Here is a 19,272-nt window from a genome sequence, read left to right on the forward strand (position 1 = left end):
TTTTGACAACGCCACATATGACGATAGGGTGACATCTTTTGCCAATTAACCCTACGCTAATATCTCCTGTCATTCGGTTTCAATATCCTTTGGTCTGATTCAAAAACATTTCTTGTTTTTCTTTTCTCATTATTCTACAACAAAAAGTTAAACAAAATCTCACAAGATGAATTCGCATATAAAGAACAGATGATTTATTTTAAGCGATCCGCCTTTCAAAAGGAGAATTCTACCTTGTGCGGTTGAACGGCCTATCATCAAATGTTCTCATGTTCGTCACAATGATGACAAGAAGAAAGCGAAATCCTCATTAATATTGCTATTGCAATACCTGTAAACATCAAGTTCGTGTCAAGTTTAGAGAAAGTATTTTACTATAACCTTCTGATAGTATTCAACTTTATACTACATGCTTATTTTAAATCAATGTTTTCACATTGTGCTGAAATCCTTACCACGACACATACGGCATCTAATAGAGTGCCTGTAAGCACAACAGTATTATTCGAATTCATCTATTTGTGCTTATTGCATCACTTTGCTATCGCAGTTTTTAACTGTTCACTGTGAACCCTGTAGATTCTTACTGCCACATCTCAATTAGAAAGTTTCCCTATTAGTGAATTGCAGCAAGCAGCGCCCAATGGCAGATTTATATACAATACGACACAAACATTACACAGAAACCGCTCGCTGAGTCGACTCTAATATCATCAATGAATGTCCACGTTGTATGAATCATTCATAGATTTTTCATAACAAACTTATGAAGCGTCAAACCGTCCATTCAAAAGGCGCCAGACGTTCTTGGTGGACTGCTTCGGACTTTTAAAAACCATACCATGTAAGGGAAACCGCTCGACTTCATTGACGACAAACGACATAACGATTCAACCTTTGAACCATCCATGTCACCATGGGTACGAAACAAATGGTACTGTGGTATATCTAATGTAACGGATACTAAGGCTTTCTTTTATTTTGCAGAACGTCTGCGAAGAAGGAGAGGACTACGCAAGAGTAAAGAGATATTGTCAGATTCAAGTGTGTCGGACGACAGTGGGCCATGGACCAACGATTCATCAAATCGGTCAAAAACTTTCGTCCAAACCGCATCTTCCGATACAGTCGAAAGCGCTCCGAAAAATACGAGAGATTTCACTACTGCAGAGATCGATCTGATACTCGAGACCTTGAACGAACATGCCGTGGAATGGTTGCGTCACGGCACTGATCACATCATCTCTCAATACCTGGCAGATAAAATACCACACGAACCGCACTTGATAAGATGGAAAATCAAAACTCTAGTAAGGTTATCAATAACCTAGTGACGGTAAGATGGTACTAAATTGGATTTTCACCAGGCCAGCTTATCCGTGATGCTCAAGGATAAGAATATCTCTCAAGTTCAGCCGCTAGTAACAGCGGGACCTGCAGACGCGAATCTTTTATCATGCAACAATTTGGATTTACAGTCCACAGTGCTCCGTCGGTTGGTTAGTTCCGAAGCAGGTAAAAAAGTTCATGGCTGGCTACTAAAAAAAATACATTCAAAGTACTGAACAAGACACCCGTTAAGCCCACTTGTTAGAAAACGAGGCCCGCAACCCTTTTACCTCGCCTGTTAAAGACAACTCGAGATCCCTGAGACCGATGCTGATGAAGTTGCTCGACGTTGCTTCCGAGTTAAATTGGATGGAAAAAATGCGACAAGATACATACACCTGTGATATTGCGGAAATTTGCTTTCGAGAAATCATGTGGCGATATGAGAATACACCCGTGAATCAACGTTCAGGTCGTGAATGGAGATGGTACAGAGACATACGACAATACGTACAAGATTATGAAAACGACAAATTTCAAATAACCTATAACTTGGAGACGACGAAGCAAACGCACAATGAGCTCGTGCAATTCCTACAACGCGCGGGTATGGGCGAACGAAATCCGGTTGGAAAGGGATCGTATACGCAGTTGGAGCGCCATCTGATTGGAAACACGACAACACGCTTCAACACCGGTAATTCATCCACTAGGGGAAAAATCGACAGAGGCCGATCCTTTGCTCTCAATGGTAAGCCCGATTCATTCAATTTTTGAGATTTTCAACGAAAAATGACGATGGTAGTCCCGTTCTTAGAATCATCTATTGCAAGTTCATCCAAAAATACCAAACAGTCATCGCAGGCTGACCATTTAAATACCCCTACGAACGATGAAAAAGCAAAGTACATATACTTTCCTATTTCTCACAAGACACGCGACCGAGTTATCGCGCTGCCAAAGGATTTCGCCAATACCGACAAGTACCGCTCATCCAGTATTCGCCATCGACGTCGTATCGAGCCGGAACAAGTCATCAGAGTACCGCCCAAATACATTGCCAAACATGAGAAAGAACTGCTTAGCGATTGGATCGATTCTGCAGAACGATTTTTATTCGAAAGCGTGCAGTCATATTACGAGGAATGGGCTACAATCAATGCATTCATCGCGGAAGAAAATCAACGACTCGAATTTCACCGACGAAAAAAGCAAAAAACTGTAGACACCTCTTTTTAATCAGTCACAAACTCTTTCGAAATCACATGCACATCTTTGATGTGCATACCGTAAATATTCCCGTTTATCTTCTTTGTGATCAAATGTTATTTCAACATCTGTTTATTTTCTGCATCTTTTCTTTTTACAATTATTTTATTTCATTGTAATATTGTCCATATTATAAAAGCCCGTATGCCATGCTAACTCGATGCCTTTCAATAATCTGTACTCATTGTCATAATTGATTGAAATTTGTCAATTATATCGTACGATCATGAGCGAGTGATATTGCCAAGATCTATGTTGTATAAAATTTAAACAATTGCGATAATAATTTCCTTTTTGTGTAGCTCACTAATATAAGCGCCTGACGTTCGCTCAGTAGCTACAATTTCATACCAAAAACTCTCTCTGGAAAAGCAATGAATAAAGAAGGCCAATGCAGATGGATGTCTCAAAAAGTTTGGTGACACGTGATCTGAATTCGAAATCGGTGTTCCATTTCGTCGACCCCATCGCAATCTATCTCACCAACCCACTAAACTAATCAATAAATTAAAACAATTCCATGCCATCTCCTCCCAAGCCTTGGGAAGTTAATAATGCAACCGGAGCGACGGCGGCAGCGACATCAGCATCAACGCTTACGCCTGCTGCTAGTAGTGCGATGACAACGGCGACAGATACTAGTACACCATCGGTGCCATCACGACCGTCTACTGTAGGCATGGGTAGCAGCTATGGTGGTAAGTGAAAAATAACGGCGGATACCTAAAAAACGCTTGCAACTCAATTTGATTTTGTTTTTGGTAGGAGGCTACGGTACTGGGAGTTACGGTTCGAGTTACAGTAGTCCATACAGCAGAATGGGCGGTTACGGCAGCTATGGTTCTTCCTTGGGTTCCTATGGCTCCTACGGAGGCGTGGGTAGTTATGGCGGTTTGGGGAGTTATGGAGGTTTAAGTTCCTATTCTCCTTACAGCCGTTTTGGTAGCTATGGAAGTAGTTATTCACCGTACAGTCGATTGGGTTACGGCGGAGGAGGCATGTATGGCACAGGAGGCATGTATGGCGGCCCTGGTGGTCCCGGTGATGAATTCAGTTTAACACAGCGGATGGAGGCTGGTACTCGCGCTACTTTTGAAGTGATTGAATCCATTGTTGGTGCCTTTGGTGGATTTGCCCAGATGCTTGATTCGACTTTTATGGCAACCTATTCCAGTTTTATGGCGATGGTCGGCATGGCGGAACAGTTGGGCTATCTGCGCAAATATCTCGGCCGTATATTCAGTATTTATACATGGATTCGATTCATTAAACGGTTGTTCTACAAATTGCGGGGTAAAGAGGTGCCACCTGAATTGCAAGACAATGACTTATCGGAGGAGGAGAAAGTCCAAGAAAACAACGAAGCGACAAACGAAGTTGCTCTGCCTGACGAGGTGCAGCCCTCCCCACCACGTAAATCCTACAAACGACGTGTGGTGCTCTTTTTAGCCGTGGTTCTTGGTATACCCTATGCCATGTATAAAATTATCCAACGTTCCAACCGCCAAAAAGCCGGTCCGCACCCAATGATGCTCCAAGGCCCAGCCATGCCGCAACATCCACCGGAAATGGCTACGGTCCTCTTTGATTTTGCTGCGGAATCCCCAGTTGAACTCACTTTACATCGTGGTGATACCGTTCAAGTCCTTTCAAAAACAGATCCTGGTACGGGGCTTCCAAGTGAATGGTGGCACGGATGCCTTCCCAACGGTATGACCGGTATTTTCCCCAGTAATTATGTTCAGATCATACCGCCACCGTCAATGACCGCATCAGCAAGGAAACAACAGTAATGAAGCGTTTCTCTCCAATCTTTCTTTGTGCCACACCCATACCAATGTATACCATTCCTCAGTCATATCATCCAAAGAAAGAAAATGCTCTCGGGTAGAATAGTTTGTCTTTGATGTTGGTATACATGATGCAACATAGAAAAAATGTACATGCCTCTGCAAGCGGACGGTTTATGATTTATTCTTCAAAAGTTTTACTTCAATGAGGCGGGTGTTGTCCTCCTTTTTTGTGTGTGTTGTGTTTTTTTGATTTTTCTTCTTCAATCTTTTGATTTTGCGTGTCACCGGATTTGTTTTCTAAAGAAGCTGAATATCGAGATCTTCCATGGATAACGTTTCATTCTGTCGGAATAAAGGAAGTAATTTGATCACATAATTCCTGTGCCGCAGCTGGATTAGCCACCTAGACAATGAGAACAACAAGGTAAATCATCAGACGCAATGATTAATATGTGTGTCAGAGATGGAGGATCACTCAGTAAGACAAACTGAAACGTACCCGCAATGCGTAATTCACCAGCGTTGCTTTATCATCCATCTTTTCAATGGCGACAAAACGTACAAATTTCTCTTGCATAATAAAGACCTTCATCTTTGGGAACAGTAGCAGATTCAGAATAAGGCGAAATACAGAATCGGCGCGCATCACCAATCGCGTTTGTGGTGGTTTATCGTCGAATTCTTTCTGATTGATACGAAGTGTTCCAACCCCACGCTCCTTCCAAGTATCTGTTGTCGTATCAAGGACAAGAAGCTTCGCCTTGGTTTGATATAATGTGTATTCGTCTTCTTCTCCCGTAATAACTGTCACGATGCAATATTTTAATGCGATGAATAATCAACCATGGGTGACAGGCTTCTCAGTTAATCATCCCTACCTTCGGTGGGTTTCACACCAGGCACTTTAGCTTTGATGCCTTCACCAAAGCTTGGTCCATTGGCGCTTAACGGTTCAGGTGCATGCGACGGGGATTGAGGGGGTTTGGCGCTGTCTTTATCGGTAGACTGATGGGCGGTTTCCTTTTTGTCGGATTCGTCATCTTCTTTTGATAGTGATCCGGCACTCGATGATTTTGAAAGAGAAGAAAAGGCATTTGTGGAAGCGGATTGTGCTGCTAGCGCAAAAGGAGAAGCCGAGGCATTTGCAAACGAGGCAAAACTTGGTGTCGTTGATGACGATGAAGGTTTTGCAGTTACTGAACTAGAGAAACCGCCGAATGAAGAGCTCCCAAATCCGCCAAAGGTGGGCTGTGCGAGGAAAAAAAAGTACAATGCAAAAGAGAGAAAAAGCAGTTGAGTTTTCCAGTTTGTCTTCTTTCGATGACGGCCCTTTCTTTCCCATTTCTCTTCTGACCAGCAGTAGTGACCGTAACTGACAGAACCCATATTTACCTTTTGTGATGTGGTTGTCTTTTGTTGAGTTGCTGCCCATCCTTTGGTACCGAAGCCTGATGTGGTTCCAAATGTATATTTGGAGTTTTCCTTGGTGTCGGTTTTCGCATCTTCCTTTTTGGATTCCGGCTCGTCCTCTGCAAATTCTCCCCAGTCCTCATCTGCTCCGCCTTCTTTGCCTCCACCAAACTGTGCAAACGAAGTCAAAGTCGGTTTGCTGGTATGCGCATTATCCTGTTCATTTGATGTGGTATGCGTGGATCCTTCATCCATTGGCTCTTTTTCCGTTGCCTCCTCAGGTTGAGCAGCAGCTTTTTCTCGTGGAAAGGGTTCGTTATCCTCTGTATTTTCTGTTGCTCCAGTGGACAGGCGTTCCTCATCATCTGACGTTTCTTCAATCGTGCGTCTGCTATCCTGCTGTTCGGAGGAGACGGCGGATCCTTGCGAATCTTCCATTAACTCTACACCATCGTCCGATACCGAATAAGCCATTGCATCACGGCACAGACTATTTTTTTTTTTTTTTGGCGGGGGGTCCTAACCTTCTTTATCTGTCGTCGTCATATCTTTGAGATTTCGTCGAATCGTACTCATTGACGCTGTGGCGGCTTCTTCTTCGCGTTTCCTGTGAGTGAATCCCAGTGGATGTGAGCATTTCATCTTCATCAGATTCTTTTTTGTTTTTTGTTTTTATGTCATCAACTCACGTTTTCTTTGGTGCTGACACTGTCGTTGGCTTTTCTTCCGGTGCAGGCTGGGAAGGACAACAAAGGTGCACTCACTCTGTTAGTCGATGATGCTTTGGGAAGAAGATCACAACGGGAAACTCCATTGCACAGTAACATGATGTATACCTCATCTTTGGGCGTGGATGCAGGTTCAACCGATTGAGCGCGACCTCTCTTCTTGTTGGAGGCAATGTCGTCTATAGAAAAACATAGAGGTATGAGTTGGCTCCAGTGGATTCTTTTGCGCCTGTTGTTCTCGGTCGGTCAAAATAACAAACTTTTTGGTTTCTCGCAGAGTTCATTATACGATCGACACAGCCGATTATGAAGAATAGATGCATACCGATTTCAATGTTATTATCAGGTGGAGTAGCCATAGTATAGTAAGAACCGTTTTTTAGTACTTTCACGCAATAGTAGCACGAATGCTTCTTTTTTTTTGTTGAGCCGTTGAAAAACAACAAACACAGAAGTACCGTTCCGGAGTTTTAACCCTGCTTTCATCAAAAAAGTGACTTGTATCATCATCTCTTTCGATCCCGGCTCATTCAATGGAACCTTCAATGGAACAAACAGTTTCCCCCCCCCCACTGATCACGATACTTTAGGAAGAACTACTTCGTTTGACGATCCACCCACTCATGGTTCCAAGACTTGTACTATATCGATTTGGTTGTAATCACCACATAATCGCAATACAGAAAAAGGATCCAATGATGATGATAGAAATACCATGTAACAATGCATGCTTGGTGGGTGCTTTTGATTAAATTCAAGTATGAAACGAATCAACTGCCGGTACAAAATATCTATATTTAATCCATATTCAGAAATGATGCGTTATTTCCTAAAAACGTATTTACAAAGTGCATTCCATTGTGTATCTTTTTACGGGCATCGTCCAATGTCTGCAAAGATATCATCGAATCACATAAAGGCTGTATCAGCCATTGATTCATATATGTATATATATAAAGCATGTACACACACAACGAGAGGTTATGTCAACCTTTCATTTCATGTGAATGCGGAGCATGTCTTCGTCCTCCAACAAGTAGATTTCCAGCCAGTCAGAAAATGCCGTCTTGAAGCGATACCACGGTACCCAAGATGGTCCGCTGTGTTGCAACAGCATCGATGATTGGGGTTCGTCCCATAGGCCATAAGGATCCTCGACGCTGCTAAGAAGCAAGGACGCAAGGAATTGGCTTGCAAATAACCCGCTGAGCCAGACCGTCAATAGAAGCAAGGCGTTCTGATATGGGCTAACCATAAACATGGATTTGCAATAGGCGAAAATATCTGCGCTGTATACAACAGAAGGCAACTACAAAGAGCCAGAAAAAAATCATTAGTTGGATGGACACTTTCAATAATGCGTCTTGGTTCATGAGTATATATATATTTACCTTATGTTCTATGCATTTATTGATAACAATAAACAAGTCGGAAAGTGAGTAAACTGCATGAGAAAAAATAGAAGAATGTAATATAATTTACCAGTCAAGTTAGTCCGCGACATGGGTTGCTTCAACTTCACAGACTGCAGAATCTTGATGATCCGTGACTTGTCGTCCTCCTCGTGTACATTGCATGTGATTTGCTCGATAATTCGCGCTTGATCATCTAGTTCTTTATGTAGGCTTTGGACTTCTTTGTCATGATCGATCGTCAGCGTGTTGCAACGGCCGCAATCATTCGTTGTAAAGTCACATTGGATCTCCTTCTGGACAGCGCCAACCGCTTCCGTTTGCGTGCTACTGTGAAACTGAGAGACTTCCTTTCTGCGTTGAGCTTCCATGAGTATCTGGATCTCTTGTTGCAGATGACGATTCTCAGCTTCCAACATATTCTTCAGATCCTCCCTCTTTTGATACTCTGTCACGGTCCAATGTAAGTCATCGTGAAAAAAAGTGACCCAGTGTGAATTATATTGTACCATTTTTGAGTTCCTCCTCAAGTGTGGCTATTTTGGTGTGGCAGTCGTCGTTTTGTTTCTCCAGTTGCTTTTGTTTCTTGGCATTCAAAGCCTAAGCAAAGAAAACAATATAAAATAAAGAATATTAGGTACTCAAGCACAATTTTTTTTCATGGACTCGTTGAAAAAAGTTGTTCAGTCAATTACCTGAGTATTGGCATAGATGGCTTCTCCCTCTGCATCAAAGTCTTCTGCGTATGCATTTTCTGGCTCAAGCTCCGATCTCAGATTCTATAAAGAACAAGCCATATGAGAAAAGAGGGTTTGTCTGTCAGACTTCAACATAGAAAGATGGGTTACCATTGTCGGTGAAGATTGGTAACCAAGAGCTGATCCCGCACGAGCCATGTCAAGATTGAACTTGAACTTATCAATAATGTGTTTCAATTCCTCGTTCTCGTCTTCCAACTTTTGAATCACTCCTGAAAAGGATGACATTTGCAACAGTTGATCCTCCAAATCTTGATTTGCGGTATATGCTTTGTCCCGCTCTTCTTCTAAATCCGTAATCTCTGCTTCCAGTTCCTGAATTCTTTGCTGCGCTTGCTTTAATTGCTTTCCGCAACCTTCCAACATTTCTTGTGTTCGGCCAAGTTCCTCTAAAAAGTAACACAGTCTTTCGTCTTAGACAATGAAGCAGTGGCTTCAAAGTGGCTGTCATCTTACCACATTTTTCTTCCAATAGCTTTTTGGATTCTTGTTGCGAGAGACGGAGACGAGTTGTCTCCGATTGTTGCTGGTGCACCAGTTTTTCAAGCTGTCATCCGCCCACATGATTAACTGACACGATGCAAAACCAACTTTTTTCTTTTGAAATCATCGCTCACCTCAGCAATGTCTTCCAGTCTTTGTTTATCTGTTGAATTATGCTGCGAGATGATCTTTTTCTGCTCCGCGATTTCTTGTTTCATTCGCTGGATATCAACTTGCAATTCCGAGATCCGATCATCATATTCACGCGCCACATCGTTAATGCGCGCTTGTTCGGCACGTAGCTGCTCCAATGAATCTAGCTTGTAATGGTCCCGAGTTGAGGAGGGTTCTGGATTGCCGATCTAAGCGTTCATTCTCTTTTTAGTACTAATTGTAAAAAGGGAATTGTATTGACATGTTCGAACTTGCCTCGTCGTGAATAAACCCCGAACCGTAACTGTCATGACGACCTTGGAGATCAGTTTTTTCGTAATCATAGATATCAAGATCCCCATCAGACAACTGCTGATGAAAAGTAAACTTGCGTCTACGGGAGGTGGGGATATTAACGTCATTCACATTATGCTGTGGAAAAACAATAATAATAAAAATTTAAGAATGAAACCTCCATTGTTAGTGAGAATTCAAAACTTGGCCATTGTTTCTCTTTGATGGTTTACCGTGGATGAAGAGTTTGAAGTAACAGAAGGGTGATTATCGCTGCCGTTGCCATCATTCCTATCGTCGAAACCTTCTTCTTCCAAGGTTTGATATCTTCTTTGCAACGAAGACAGTCTGGGTCGTCGAGCGGTATCTGCTAAAGGGCGTGATGTACGTTGGATTGAATCGAAACGGGAGGAGCTTCGAGAAGCAGTTGGACGAGGAGAAAGAGCAGGTTGCGATTCGTTGGGGGGTTCATTGTTTGTCGACGGCTTTGCGTTCGCATCATTTCTGGAGTAGTTGATTACGTCCAGCAGGTCGAAGAATTCCTGCGGCGACAATTCGACATCAGCATTTTTCACAATATACGGTTTAAGGGTTTCTTTCTGTTCGTTTGTGAAGAAAGTCACTTGGGCCATGTCTTCTAACTGATCGATTAACTGCGTCCATTCTTTGAGAGTGGCCGTTCTTTTCTTGTAGAAAATCGACTGTTCAAAAAGGTCTAGCAAGGCCTCATAGAGATGTTTGTCAAACCCTTCTGCCTAACGCGTAACAAGATGGTACAACGTGAGCCATTTTTTTCTTCTTTTTCTCGTCCATCACCCCTCCACTTACTTCGTCGTTGGTTTGATACACGATATAAGACTGGTCCATCTGACATTGCATAGTGATGGGATGTGAGGTGATTGTGTTGATTGAGTGGCAAGAAGTTGGTGATGCCAGGTACCGTGAAATGGGGGCAACAGGGTTGGGAAGGCGGAAGCTTTATGTGAAACACAACAAGCGGAGTAAGGCACGATTGTGGCGATGGCTGGAACAAGAGGAAGAACAAGACAAAAGAAACAACGCGTTCCAAAGACTTGCGATGGTAAAGTGAAGAAAGGAGCGAAAAAAAAAGGTGAAATAGAAAAGATGCACACAAAGAACAAAAGATTTTATATTGTTCAATTTTTTTTTCTTACTTCCTTTTTTGTAACAGTGGGGAAACCGAGAGTTCATGACATTCTCGCTCATGTCAGCGGATCCTCCAAAAAAATTCCTGTATTTACCACTATTATCCTTCACAAAGAACTTATTCGCTTATTGGCCATTGTTATTATATTAATCCTTCAGTTAACGTGGGGGGTTGATGATAACTCGATTTACGGCGCAAATCAAATAATCAAAAGGTAGTATTGTATAAATTTGTATGCATATGAAATGTTTGACTTTTGTCAGATGCGACTTTATTTATCTGTTTTCTTTTTTGGCAGGTGATTGTATGGACCAGTTTGTATTAGGATTTCATATTATTAGCGGCCACGGCTGCGCTTATGGATCTCTTGCGAGACTTTTTCCGCAGCGACATTTTCAGACTACGTGATATACTTTCTGCACGGGACATGGTGCCATGTTCAACCGGATCATCGAACGGTGGTGGTGTTTCGGTGACAGGCGTACAGATGGAAAAGGCTCGACTGATCGGTGACATGGGTAAATTCATAGGAAGTGTCAGGCTTGGACTATGCAGTTGAGCACTCGAACCTTGTCGCACCAGTGGAATTCGTTCGCTGGTTTCTTTGGCGGACGATTTCCTTGAGCTACTACCCTCTTCTTCTGTGTGTTTGGCCTGATCCATTCGCTTGATTTCTTGGGCGAAATTCTTTTTGAAAACTATACAATTTCTCGTTAGAAAAATGGACCATGCGCAGCTTACTCATCCTTACGACTTACAATCGATAAGAGTATTGTGAAACGGCCGCATTTCAGGACTAACGATTTTGCTGTGGGTATCTAGACAGTCGCTGATAATACGCACCTATTTGAAATGGAGAGGTACGCAGAGATCAGTCACTGAAAAAAAAGGACGCTTTCATAAAGTGAGTAAGGTGACAAGGTGAACCATACCTGATCATCAATGGCTGCACGCAGTCGGCCAATCCAAGGCCGCATATCGGGATGTTGTTCCCAGTACTCGGTGGTAAGGAATGCTTTCTTGTAAAGCGGGACACCGCCGTTGACGGGAGCATCCACCGCGCCATTGAGAGCCATGGAAAAAGGATTGATATTGATAGGACCGGAAGGTGGGCGGGATTGGACAACGTAAACCATGTATTTCTTTTGCAATTCCTCTAGCTCGCGATTTTTATTCTCCATCGCAACGACGGCATTTTCGATTGGCGAGACTTCCTTTACCGTAATGCTCACAATCTTGGATCGTCGCGCAATTGTAGGGAAGCTCTCTTCACACACGAGCACCGCCTTTTCTGTCCACAGATTCAAAAAGTCGGATTCGGGCTTGCTTGCATCCTCAACGGATGGCTGGGTTCCTTTATGCACTGGTCGCGAAAATGTGAATCGGGATACCTCATTGGATTGATAGTACTTTTTGATGTTATCCGAGGCAAGGGCGTGCTTTGTATTGGATGCATCGTCGGATACCGATCCTGGCGCCGGTTCTGGTATCACAGCGGTAATCTGCAAATACTGCTCGTCTAATCCACTTTCCAATTCTCGAAGTTGGTCCTCAGGCAACACCGCAGCGGTCGCCAGCTTTCCTGAAAGCAATTGCGCGTTCGGGTGGCGGTTTTGCATACGTTCCACAAAGGACGACATCTTTTCCCATTCCAGTCCTCGGTAAATGAACTGATGGTTGCGTACACTTGCTGGGAATCCACGACCATAGAACCCGACTCGGAAGTACTCCGTAAAGTACCTTTCCTTCTCCACAATATCCTGCACCAGTTTGGCTTGACGCTGTAAAACTTCGCTCAACTTGTGATAGTTGAATACGGTGTATTCGTATTCGTGCGCCAATTCTTTGCACAGCTGCACACTGATTTCCCATGCACTGCCTCGCTCAAGGTACGAAATCATGGTCCAGTAGAGTGCTTCTTTCCGTTCAAACGAGCTTTGTTGCGGAAAATCGAGGTCAGGCAATACTTCCAATTCTTCATAGGGATCCCATCGTAACAGATCGGCATGGAAACGTAAGGTCAGCGCCGCTTCCACATAATTGTGCGAGTCCACGTGCAATTGAACAAGTTGATGCACGTATTTGATGTAGATCTCTTCTCTTTCGATCACCTGGATGAACTTCATGAGTTTCAAAGTCGCATTGATTCGTTCGTCCATAAATTCGTCATTATCCATCGGCAAACTTCGAATTTGCAGTAACAATTCCAAGAAATTGCGCAAGGATTCCACAGTTTGTTTGCTGGTTTCGATCAAGTGGTCAGTGTTTTGAGCATGCAACTTCTTGCTTAGAGCATACTCCAATTCGGGAATCATTTTCGCGACAATGGTTTCGTTGCCCTTATTTTCTGACATGACCAATCGATCCATGGTACCAATCAACAAATGCGTCACGCGGGGTAGTTCACCGAGGGACAGTTCAATGGTAATGATGTCAGCAATCACCTGGATAGCTGCCGATCGCATCCGGTCATGATGGGTCAAACTTGCCGCACACAGAGGTCGAACAATGATCGGCATCAGATCGATTTGAAGAAACGAGACCTCAGGTGTAGGCACTAAGTTGGAATCACGGGGATGCAATTGCGACAAGCGATCGCCGCGTCGTCGAGAACGATCGTTTCGGATGTGACCTACCATCATCTTCAAAGCCAACGCGTCCGGGTCGCTGGCCGTACTCGAAGGCCGTGGTTCAGACATCGGCGACGATTTCGCTTCCTTCTTCTCTTCATCCACGGACGCCGGTTGCTCCTCTTCCGCGATCGGTTCATACGTTGACCTTCGTCCAAAGTAAGCTAACAGTTCCGGTCTACGGTGCTCGTCACTGCGGCCATGTTTTGGTCCAGCCAAGGCCCACAGGGTTAACAACGTTCTCGCTCCCACCGCTCCCTTCATATTGCCTGCAATTTTCCAGATTGCTCGTTGCGATTGGGGTAAGTATGTTTCGATCTCCAATTGATGGCTGGAAATGGCGCGCAAAAACGTGACAAAGAAGGTTTTCCACAGCCGTAATGTCGCCGAGTCGGTGGGTGGATCGTCGCTTTCATCAAGCGGAGGAATAAACGCCTCCATTTCAAAGATGTCAATGACAGGAGCAAGGATATTGCACAAGACAATCTGATGCGAAATGATATCGAGATTCAGCCATTGATGGGGCAACTTGCGTGTTTCTTTTGTCGTATCGTCTTCGCAACGGTCCAAACCTTCCATCGTGCCACTCGAACTTTCAAGAATCTGGAAATCATCGCCAAACAAGATGGCCGAACATACATGACACACCTTTCGCAAGAATTCCGCCGTGGCATCCGTGCCTTCCTGGGCATGCATCGAACGCAGAAAACAAACCCATTGCTGACGCGGTGTGAGATAAAAGAGCTCCAAAAGGACCACCGTCAAATCCAGTAATCCAGTAGTCACCATCGCGGCTAGATCGTTGCCAACAGACAATAACGTGTTCTTGGAATTCGAAGATTGGAAAGGATAACTCGAAGGAAAAGGTGAAATGGGCGACGTCGCAAGTGCTTGCAGTACCACGGAAAATTTCGATCCACCTCCTTCATGTCCATCTCCTACGTTACTCGTTTTCTGGCCAAACGAATTGCCGCGTTCGCGAAGAACGTTGAGTGAATTCCGGGATGAGCTGGGCCGCGATAACGGATGCGACGTTTCGATACCTGTGGACAGCACACCGTACGGCATACCAGATGCTTGTACGGCTTGACGCACCAATCGCTGAAGGTCCTTGTAGCAATTCAAAAGCTGAGGTAAAAGCTGCAAGGCAATTTCGGTGATAGTCATTAGATCCACTTGAGGTTCATCCAATGTCTCGTCATCCCCACCGCCACTGGTCGCCATGGAAATCGGTCGTGATATGGTACTGAGGGAAGGAGAAGAAATCGTGGAAGACGAAAGACCCGACGTAGACATGCCACACGATTTTCGCACTTTATCCAGAACTTCACTCATAATCGTTAACGATAATCGGAGGTTCTCCAGCCACTGGACGCGAGGTAGTCGAGTCTGTTGATAATGATCCTGATCGTTGCCGTCGTTGTGAAGAGAAAAGATGACATCCTTGGCCACGGCCATGTACGAGTTGAGCCACATTTTCACCCACTTGAACACGTTCTTGGCTAATCCCGATCGGCAAGTACTGTCGTTGAACACGGGCCCTTTCACGATAGCGAGAATCATGCACAGTTTGAATCCGACCAGTTTGCCGGTGACATGCGAACACGCATCGACAAATTTGGTAGCGATCTCCACGAGTTGTCGGGACGAAAAAATGCGTCGCAGCTCGGTAAGAATATCTGCAAAATGTTGCAAAGCGAGGGTCTGAGTACCGATCATGGCATTGGGCTGGTCTGGGTTCATTATCTGCGTGATCAAATCCAACAGTTGCTGAAGTTCGTCTTTAAACATGATATCACGCAGTCCACGTTCTCCTTCCTCTTCGTTTTGTTGCTGCAGCAATCGCGAGCGTACAATGAATCGGAAGAGGTAGTCCCACACCTTCATGCTGCTGCGCAATCGTTTCGCTTTTCTCGGATCGCCGGGATTCGCACATAATCGGAGCATGCCTTTCAACATTTCGTCGCAGGTGAGTTCGACTTTTCCCAACAAGTAACGCGGTTTAGTACTTGACAAGGCGTCGTCCGATGAAGACAACGATGCGTTGGACGTCGAAGTCGAGAACCGGTGGTCAATGTAAACGTCGAGGACGGGACGAAAATTGCTGAAACGGCGATCTTGCACAATCCCCAGCACCCAAATCATCGCGGCCAATGCTTGATCGTTGAGTTTTTCCTGCATTTCAACATTGTCGTGACGGAAGGCCAGGATATCCAGTAAAGCATCAAATATATCACCCAGGAATTTGACCACTTCCATTTCTCCAACAAACGTAAACTTGTCCAGCACGGCCAGTAACTCTTCAGCATCGTTGGTATCCTCATTCAGCAGCGATCGCCAGTTGAGTAGCTTGACGAGTGTTTTGTTTTGCGTGAATCGGGTAGAACATAAAAAGGTGGTCAATGTAAGGGTATCGCGAACGGTGCTCAGTTTCCCTGCGACCACTGTAGGGGTATTGGTTCCGGAAGACGTGACATCTTGGATGCTGGTATTGCTGTTGTTGTTACTGCCATAATGAAAGATCGAACTTGAGCTGAATCCACCCGCCGTGTGATTGCCGATCGATCCTTTGAAACTGCCCGATTGCGAATTCTGATGTCCTACGCGTGCTCGTGGCTGATTCGCTCGGCCATTCGTGTTCTCATATGCCTGCATGTTGGACGGGGAGGACGATCGGTAGCACCACGGTACAGCATCGATGTAATTGGAAGGATGCGGTAATTGACGATCGTATTTGTAGAGGTAAAGGGTATGCGAACCGTCAGCAATAAAGTCTCGATGCAACGGTGGCAAGAATAGCGGCAGGAATCCAATGGCGATGATTTTATCGTGCGTCGAAGAGACCCCGGTTCCGGCCGTGGGCGTATGATCACCCGACGGTCGCGATGCCGCACCTGTGCCTGACTGTGTGGCTGTACCATAACTGCTTCGATGTTTGACCGTAATAAAAACGTGCGACCGTTCCCAAAGACGAAGATCGCTGATCTTGACCTTGACCATTTCGGCCCACTTGGGACGCTGGTCATGGTACAGTATTATACTGTCCCAATACGTTGTGGAGGGAGCTCCTGCACCGGCCGATAACGCGTTCTCTACCGGTTCGCCTGAGATGTTGTCGCGAACGCACAGTGTCAGTTGGATGTTGCGTGACCGGCCAAATTGAGCAAAATCGCCCGATTGCAAAGTGATGTAGAGTTCGTTCCGTTCGTCGTCGGGAAACACGACATCGGGAAATCCCAACCGTGCGGTACGTGGGACATCGGCCAAGATAGCAGCATTTGTTTTCAAAACATCATCCAATTGACCGTAAAACATGCGAAGGTACACGCAAAGCGCTTCGGCTCGAGGATGTTTGGTGAACTCTTTGACGTTGTTATTGATGATGTCTTCGTGAAGCGTGGCAAACGAAGATTCGGAAGCGGCGGTATAAATACGGATATCGTGTTCTGCCATTTGTTGATGCATCGAGGTCGTGGTGGTGATAGCGGCGGCCCCCGTAGGAGTGAAAACGTTGGGTGCATTCATGTGAGATACAGACCCCCATCCGACCGAAGACGGAATGAGGCCTCCATCCTGTTCGGGTTTTTGCAGCAACGGACCGAGATGAAGCACGGCGCATCCAAAAGGTCGACGGCACAAATGACTACTTGAGGTAACGGTGGAGGTCGTTGAGGATGATGATGGATTGCGTTGACTCCCTGCGTTTTCAAAGTAACTCATCATACGGTGACTGTCGCCGCTACCAAAGATCATGGATGCGTGGCTGCCAATGGTTCCCAAATGATCTTTTTCCTTGTCAACAAACTTCATCCCACCCAAGCGCACCACGCGGCAAACAAGGTAAAGCTGATCATTCAAATCATGGGCGGATAAATCGGCAAACAATGTCTGCAATTTGCCTATTTGACTTTCATCCTTGGGCATCCCGTTATCGTTGAGAATGACAACGAATTGTTCCGTGACGAATTTCTTTTCGGCTTTGGTATAGAGAGAGAAGTACAGTTCGGCATGCTCCCCGGGCTGACAAATGTGAGCGATGCAAGCTTTCAGTTCGAAAAAGAGATGATGGAATTTGGCGCCTTTGGCAGCAGCGGAAGGGGTGCCTCCGGTCAGATTGGTGGAAGAGGAAGACATTGAAGCCGAAGAGCTGAATGGATCATGAAATGAAGTGGAATGGGAAGAGGTACGAGTGGGGGACGAAGCGTCGGTTAAACTGAAACGAGAGGAAGCGTAGGCCGAAGTAGGTGAAGAGGAAAAGGATTGGGTCGTAGCAGCATGTTCGAGGTTGGCATATTTCCAATGCATACGATAAAGAGTGGCAAGAGAAGCGGTATTGGCGTCGAGGAGGTAACCACGTTCAGGATGACGAATAATAATTTCCTTGTTCTGCGATAAATTCATGATGACCATTTTGTAGATGATTTCTTTTCTTAATCTGGCAAGTTCTTCTCTCGACAAGGCTTGATCCAGCAGTTGTCGCCGTGCCTGAAATAGATAATTAATGTGATCACGCACCGATTTGAACGAAGTATATTTACTCTGCTGCAAGTAAGTGTAAAGCATGCTGTTCCATTCACTGACACACGCTCCAATTTCATCAATTAAAGGTTCGCTAACGCCCGTCACCGTCGATTGATCAAAGCGTGCCAAAGGAAGAGGAGGTGGGGTGAAGTGACGATGTTTCAAGTTGGTGGGGGTCGTGCTATTGTTGCCGCTGTACATAGGGTTGGTCGTCGATGCATCAAATTCCAAGCCCAAATCGCCCAAGCTGCCTGGGCGAGCAGGAATCAATTCTTCCTGCTTGATCTTGAGAGGCGTTTGAATGTGCGATTCGGAAAACGATCGGGCAAGGCTCGGTAGCTCTGGTAATAAGGAAGGTGAAAGAGTATCCATGACACCGGAATCTGGACGGCGTATCACAACGGTGTCACCTTCGTTTGGGTCGATATCAAGATATTCTTTGATTTGAACGTGAGATCGGGGAAAACACCCAATAGGAGCCGCATTGGGTTTCCTGCCTTCTTCCAAGGCACATACAACATAACCTCTGTACCAAGCGTCCTGTTGTTCAAAGATGAATAGTTCGTCTCCGACTTCCAAAGGAATCAGGTGGGAATAATCAGCAGCATTAGCAGAGCAATGGTCGGAGGTACGATAAGATGACGAGGATCCGGTGGTGTGAATGGAAGCCGTGTCAGTTTGTGGCGATAATAAAGGTGAATAAAGCGTCGAGTAAGTTGTCGGAGGTCGGGAAGTGGAAGTGGATGGCGAAGGATGAATGGCAGAAGGTGTAAAAGGGTAAATGGCTATTCCATGAGCGATTTTGGGCAACGGCAGCCACTTCATCACGCTGTCACGTTGAGTATAGGTAAGAATGAGCGAAAAGGGTGGCAGCTGCTTTCTCTCTTCTTCTTGTTCCCCTTCTTGAACGAAGAATTAGAGAAAATCCAGGAAAAAAAAAGAATGGAAAAAATAAAAAGGTAGGACGTACAAGAAATTATGGAAGTTCACGCTCAAATGATTACTGGCAAGAGAATAAAAAATAAAGAGATTAAATATGTAGATAAATATATCTTATATGTAACTAAATAAATAGAAAAAGGAACGAACAAGGCGGAACACGAGAGAGAGAGAAAGGGAAATGCAGAAGAAAAAATATATATCAATTGCGGTTGTCAGGGAAAAAAGGGGGGGCCAACACTAAACATTGTTTAAGATTGACGGTCGGACAAAAAAAAAGGGAAGAGGTGGTGTCGCATTTTTCGAAACTGCGGTATCCCAAATTGACATTTTTCACCAACCCACCTTATCCGTTTGGGCTTTTTCTTCTAGTTCTAGAAAATGA

The 19,272-nt window shown here is 44.8% G+C and overlaps 5 protein-coding genes across 5 annotated transcripts; 2 read left to right on the top strand and 3 right to left on the bottom strand.

Annotated features, from left to right (window-relative positions):
- The first annotated feature begins 871 nt into the window (after window positions 1–871).
- BYT42DRAFT_551990 (uncharacterized protein) lies at window positions 872–2,761 on the top strand. The gene is made up of 5 exons (XM_051566332.1): window positions 872–920; window positions 988–1,310; window positions 1,368–1,515; window positions 1,583–2,080; window positions 2,135–2,761. The coding sequence occupies exons 1-5, from the start codon at window positions 917–919 to the stop codon at window positions 2,566–2,568; spliced, it is 1,407 nt and encodes a 468-aa protein (XP_051428247.1). The 5' UTR covers window positions 872–916; the 3' UTR covers window positions 2,569–2,761.
- A 601-nt stretch (window positions 2,762–3,362) lies between these two features.
- Window positions 3,363–4,391, top strand: BYT42DRAFT_487439 (Peroxin 13, N-terminal region-domain-containing protein; the record flags this gene model as incomplete). Its single annotated transcript, XM_051563800.1, has 2 exons — window positions 3,363–3,944; window positions 3,999–4,391. Coding segments are annotated over 2 exons (975 nt in total), but the record flags the coding sequence as incomplete, so codon positions are not given.
- Window positions 4,392–4,559: 168 nt separating this feature from the next.
- BYT42DRAFT_16340 (uncharacterized protein) lies at window positions 4,560–6,551 on the bottom strand. Its single transcript, XM_051562333.1, has 6 exons — window positions 6,491–6,551; window positions 6,326–6,408; window positions 5,784–6,244; window positions 5,270–5,639; window positions 4,891–5,195; window positions 4,560–4,794 (listed from the first exon to the last, which is right to left on the bottom strand). Exons 2-6 carry the CDS (start codon window positions 6,375–6,377, stop codon window positions 4,729–4,731), a joined length of 1,254 nt encoding a protein of 417 aa, XP_051428249.1. The 5' UTR covers window positions 6,378–6,408; window positions 6,491–6,551; the 3' UTR covers window positions 4,560–4,728.
- A 1,198-nt stretch (window positions 6,552–7,749) lies between these two features.
- Window positions 7,750–10,763, bottom strand: BYT42DRAFT_16267 (uncharacterized protein). Its single transcript, XM_051562331.1, has 10 exons — window positions 10,458–10,763; window positions 9,863–10,384; window positions 9,612–9,767; window positions 9,317–9,544; window positions 9,156–9,246; window positions 8,790–9,088; window positions 8,637–8,720; window positions 8,451–8,541; window positions 7,921–8,389; window positions 7,750–7,838 (listed from the first exon to the last, which is right to left on the bottom strand). The coding sequence occupies exons 1-9, from the start codon at window positions 10,506–10,508 to the stop codon at window positions 7,929–7,931; spliced, it is 1,983 nt and encodes a 660-aa protein (XP_051428250.1). The 5' UTR covers window positions 10,509–10,763; the 3' UTR covers window positions 7,750–7,838; window positions 7,921–7,928.
- A 355-nt stretch (window positions 10,764–11,118) lies between these two features.
- On the bottom strand, window positions 11,119–18,773 carry BYT42DRAFT_609489 (uncharacterized protein; the record flags this gene model as incomplete). The annotated part of the gene is made up of 3 exons (XM_051571269.1): window positions 11,119–11,495; window positions 11,556–11,640; window positions 11,730–18,773. The coding sequence occupies 3 exons, from the start codon at window positions 18,771–18,773 to the stop codon at window positions 11,119–11,121; spliced, it is 7,506 nt and encodes a 2,501-aa protein (XP_051428251.1).
- Window positions 18,774–19,272: the final 499 nt, after the last annotated feature.

The sequence above is a fragment of the Radiomyces spectabilis genome (assembly GCF_025331425.1).
Source record: "Radiomyces spectabilis strain NRRL 2753 chromosome Unknown BYT42scaffold_1, whole genome shotgun sequence".
NCBI classification, from domain to species: domain Eukaryota; kingdom Fungi; phylum Mucoromycota; class Mucoromycetes; order Mucorales; family Radiomycetaceae; genus Radiomyces; species Radiomyces spectabilis.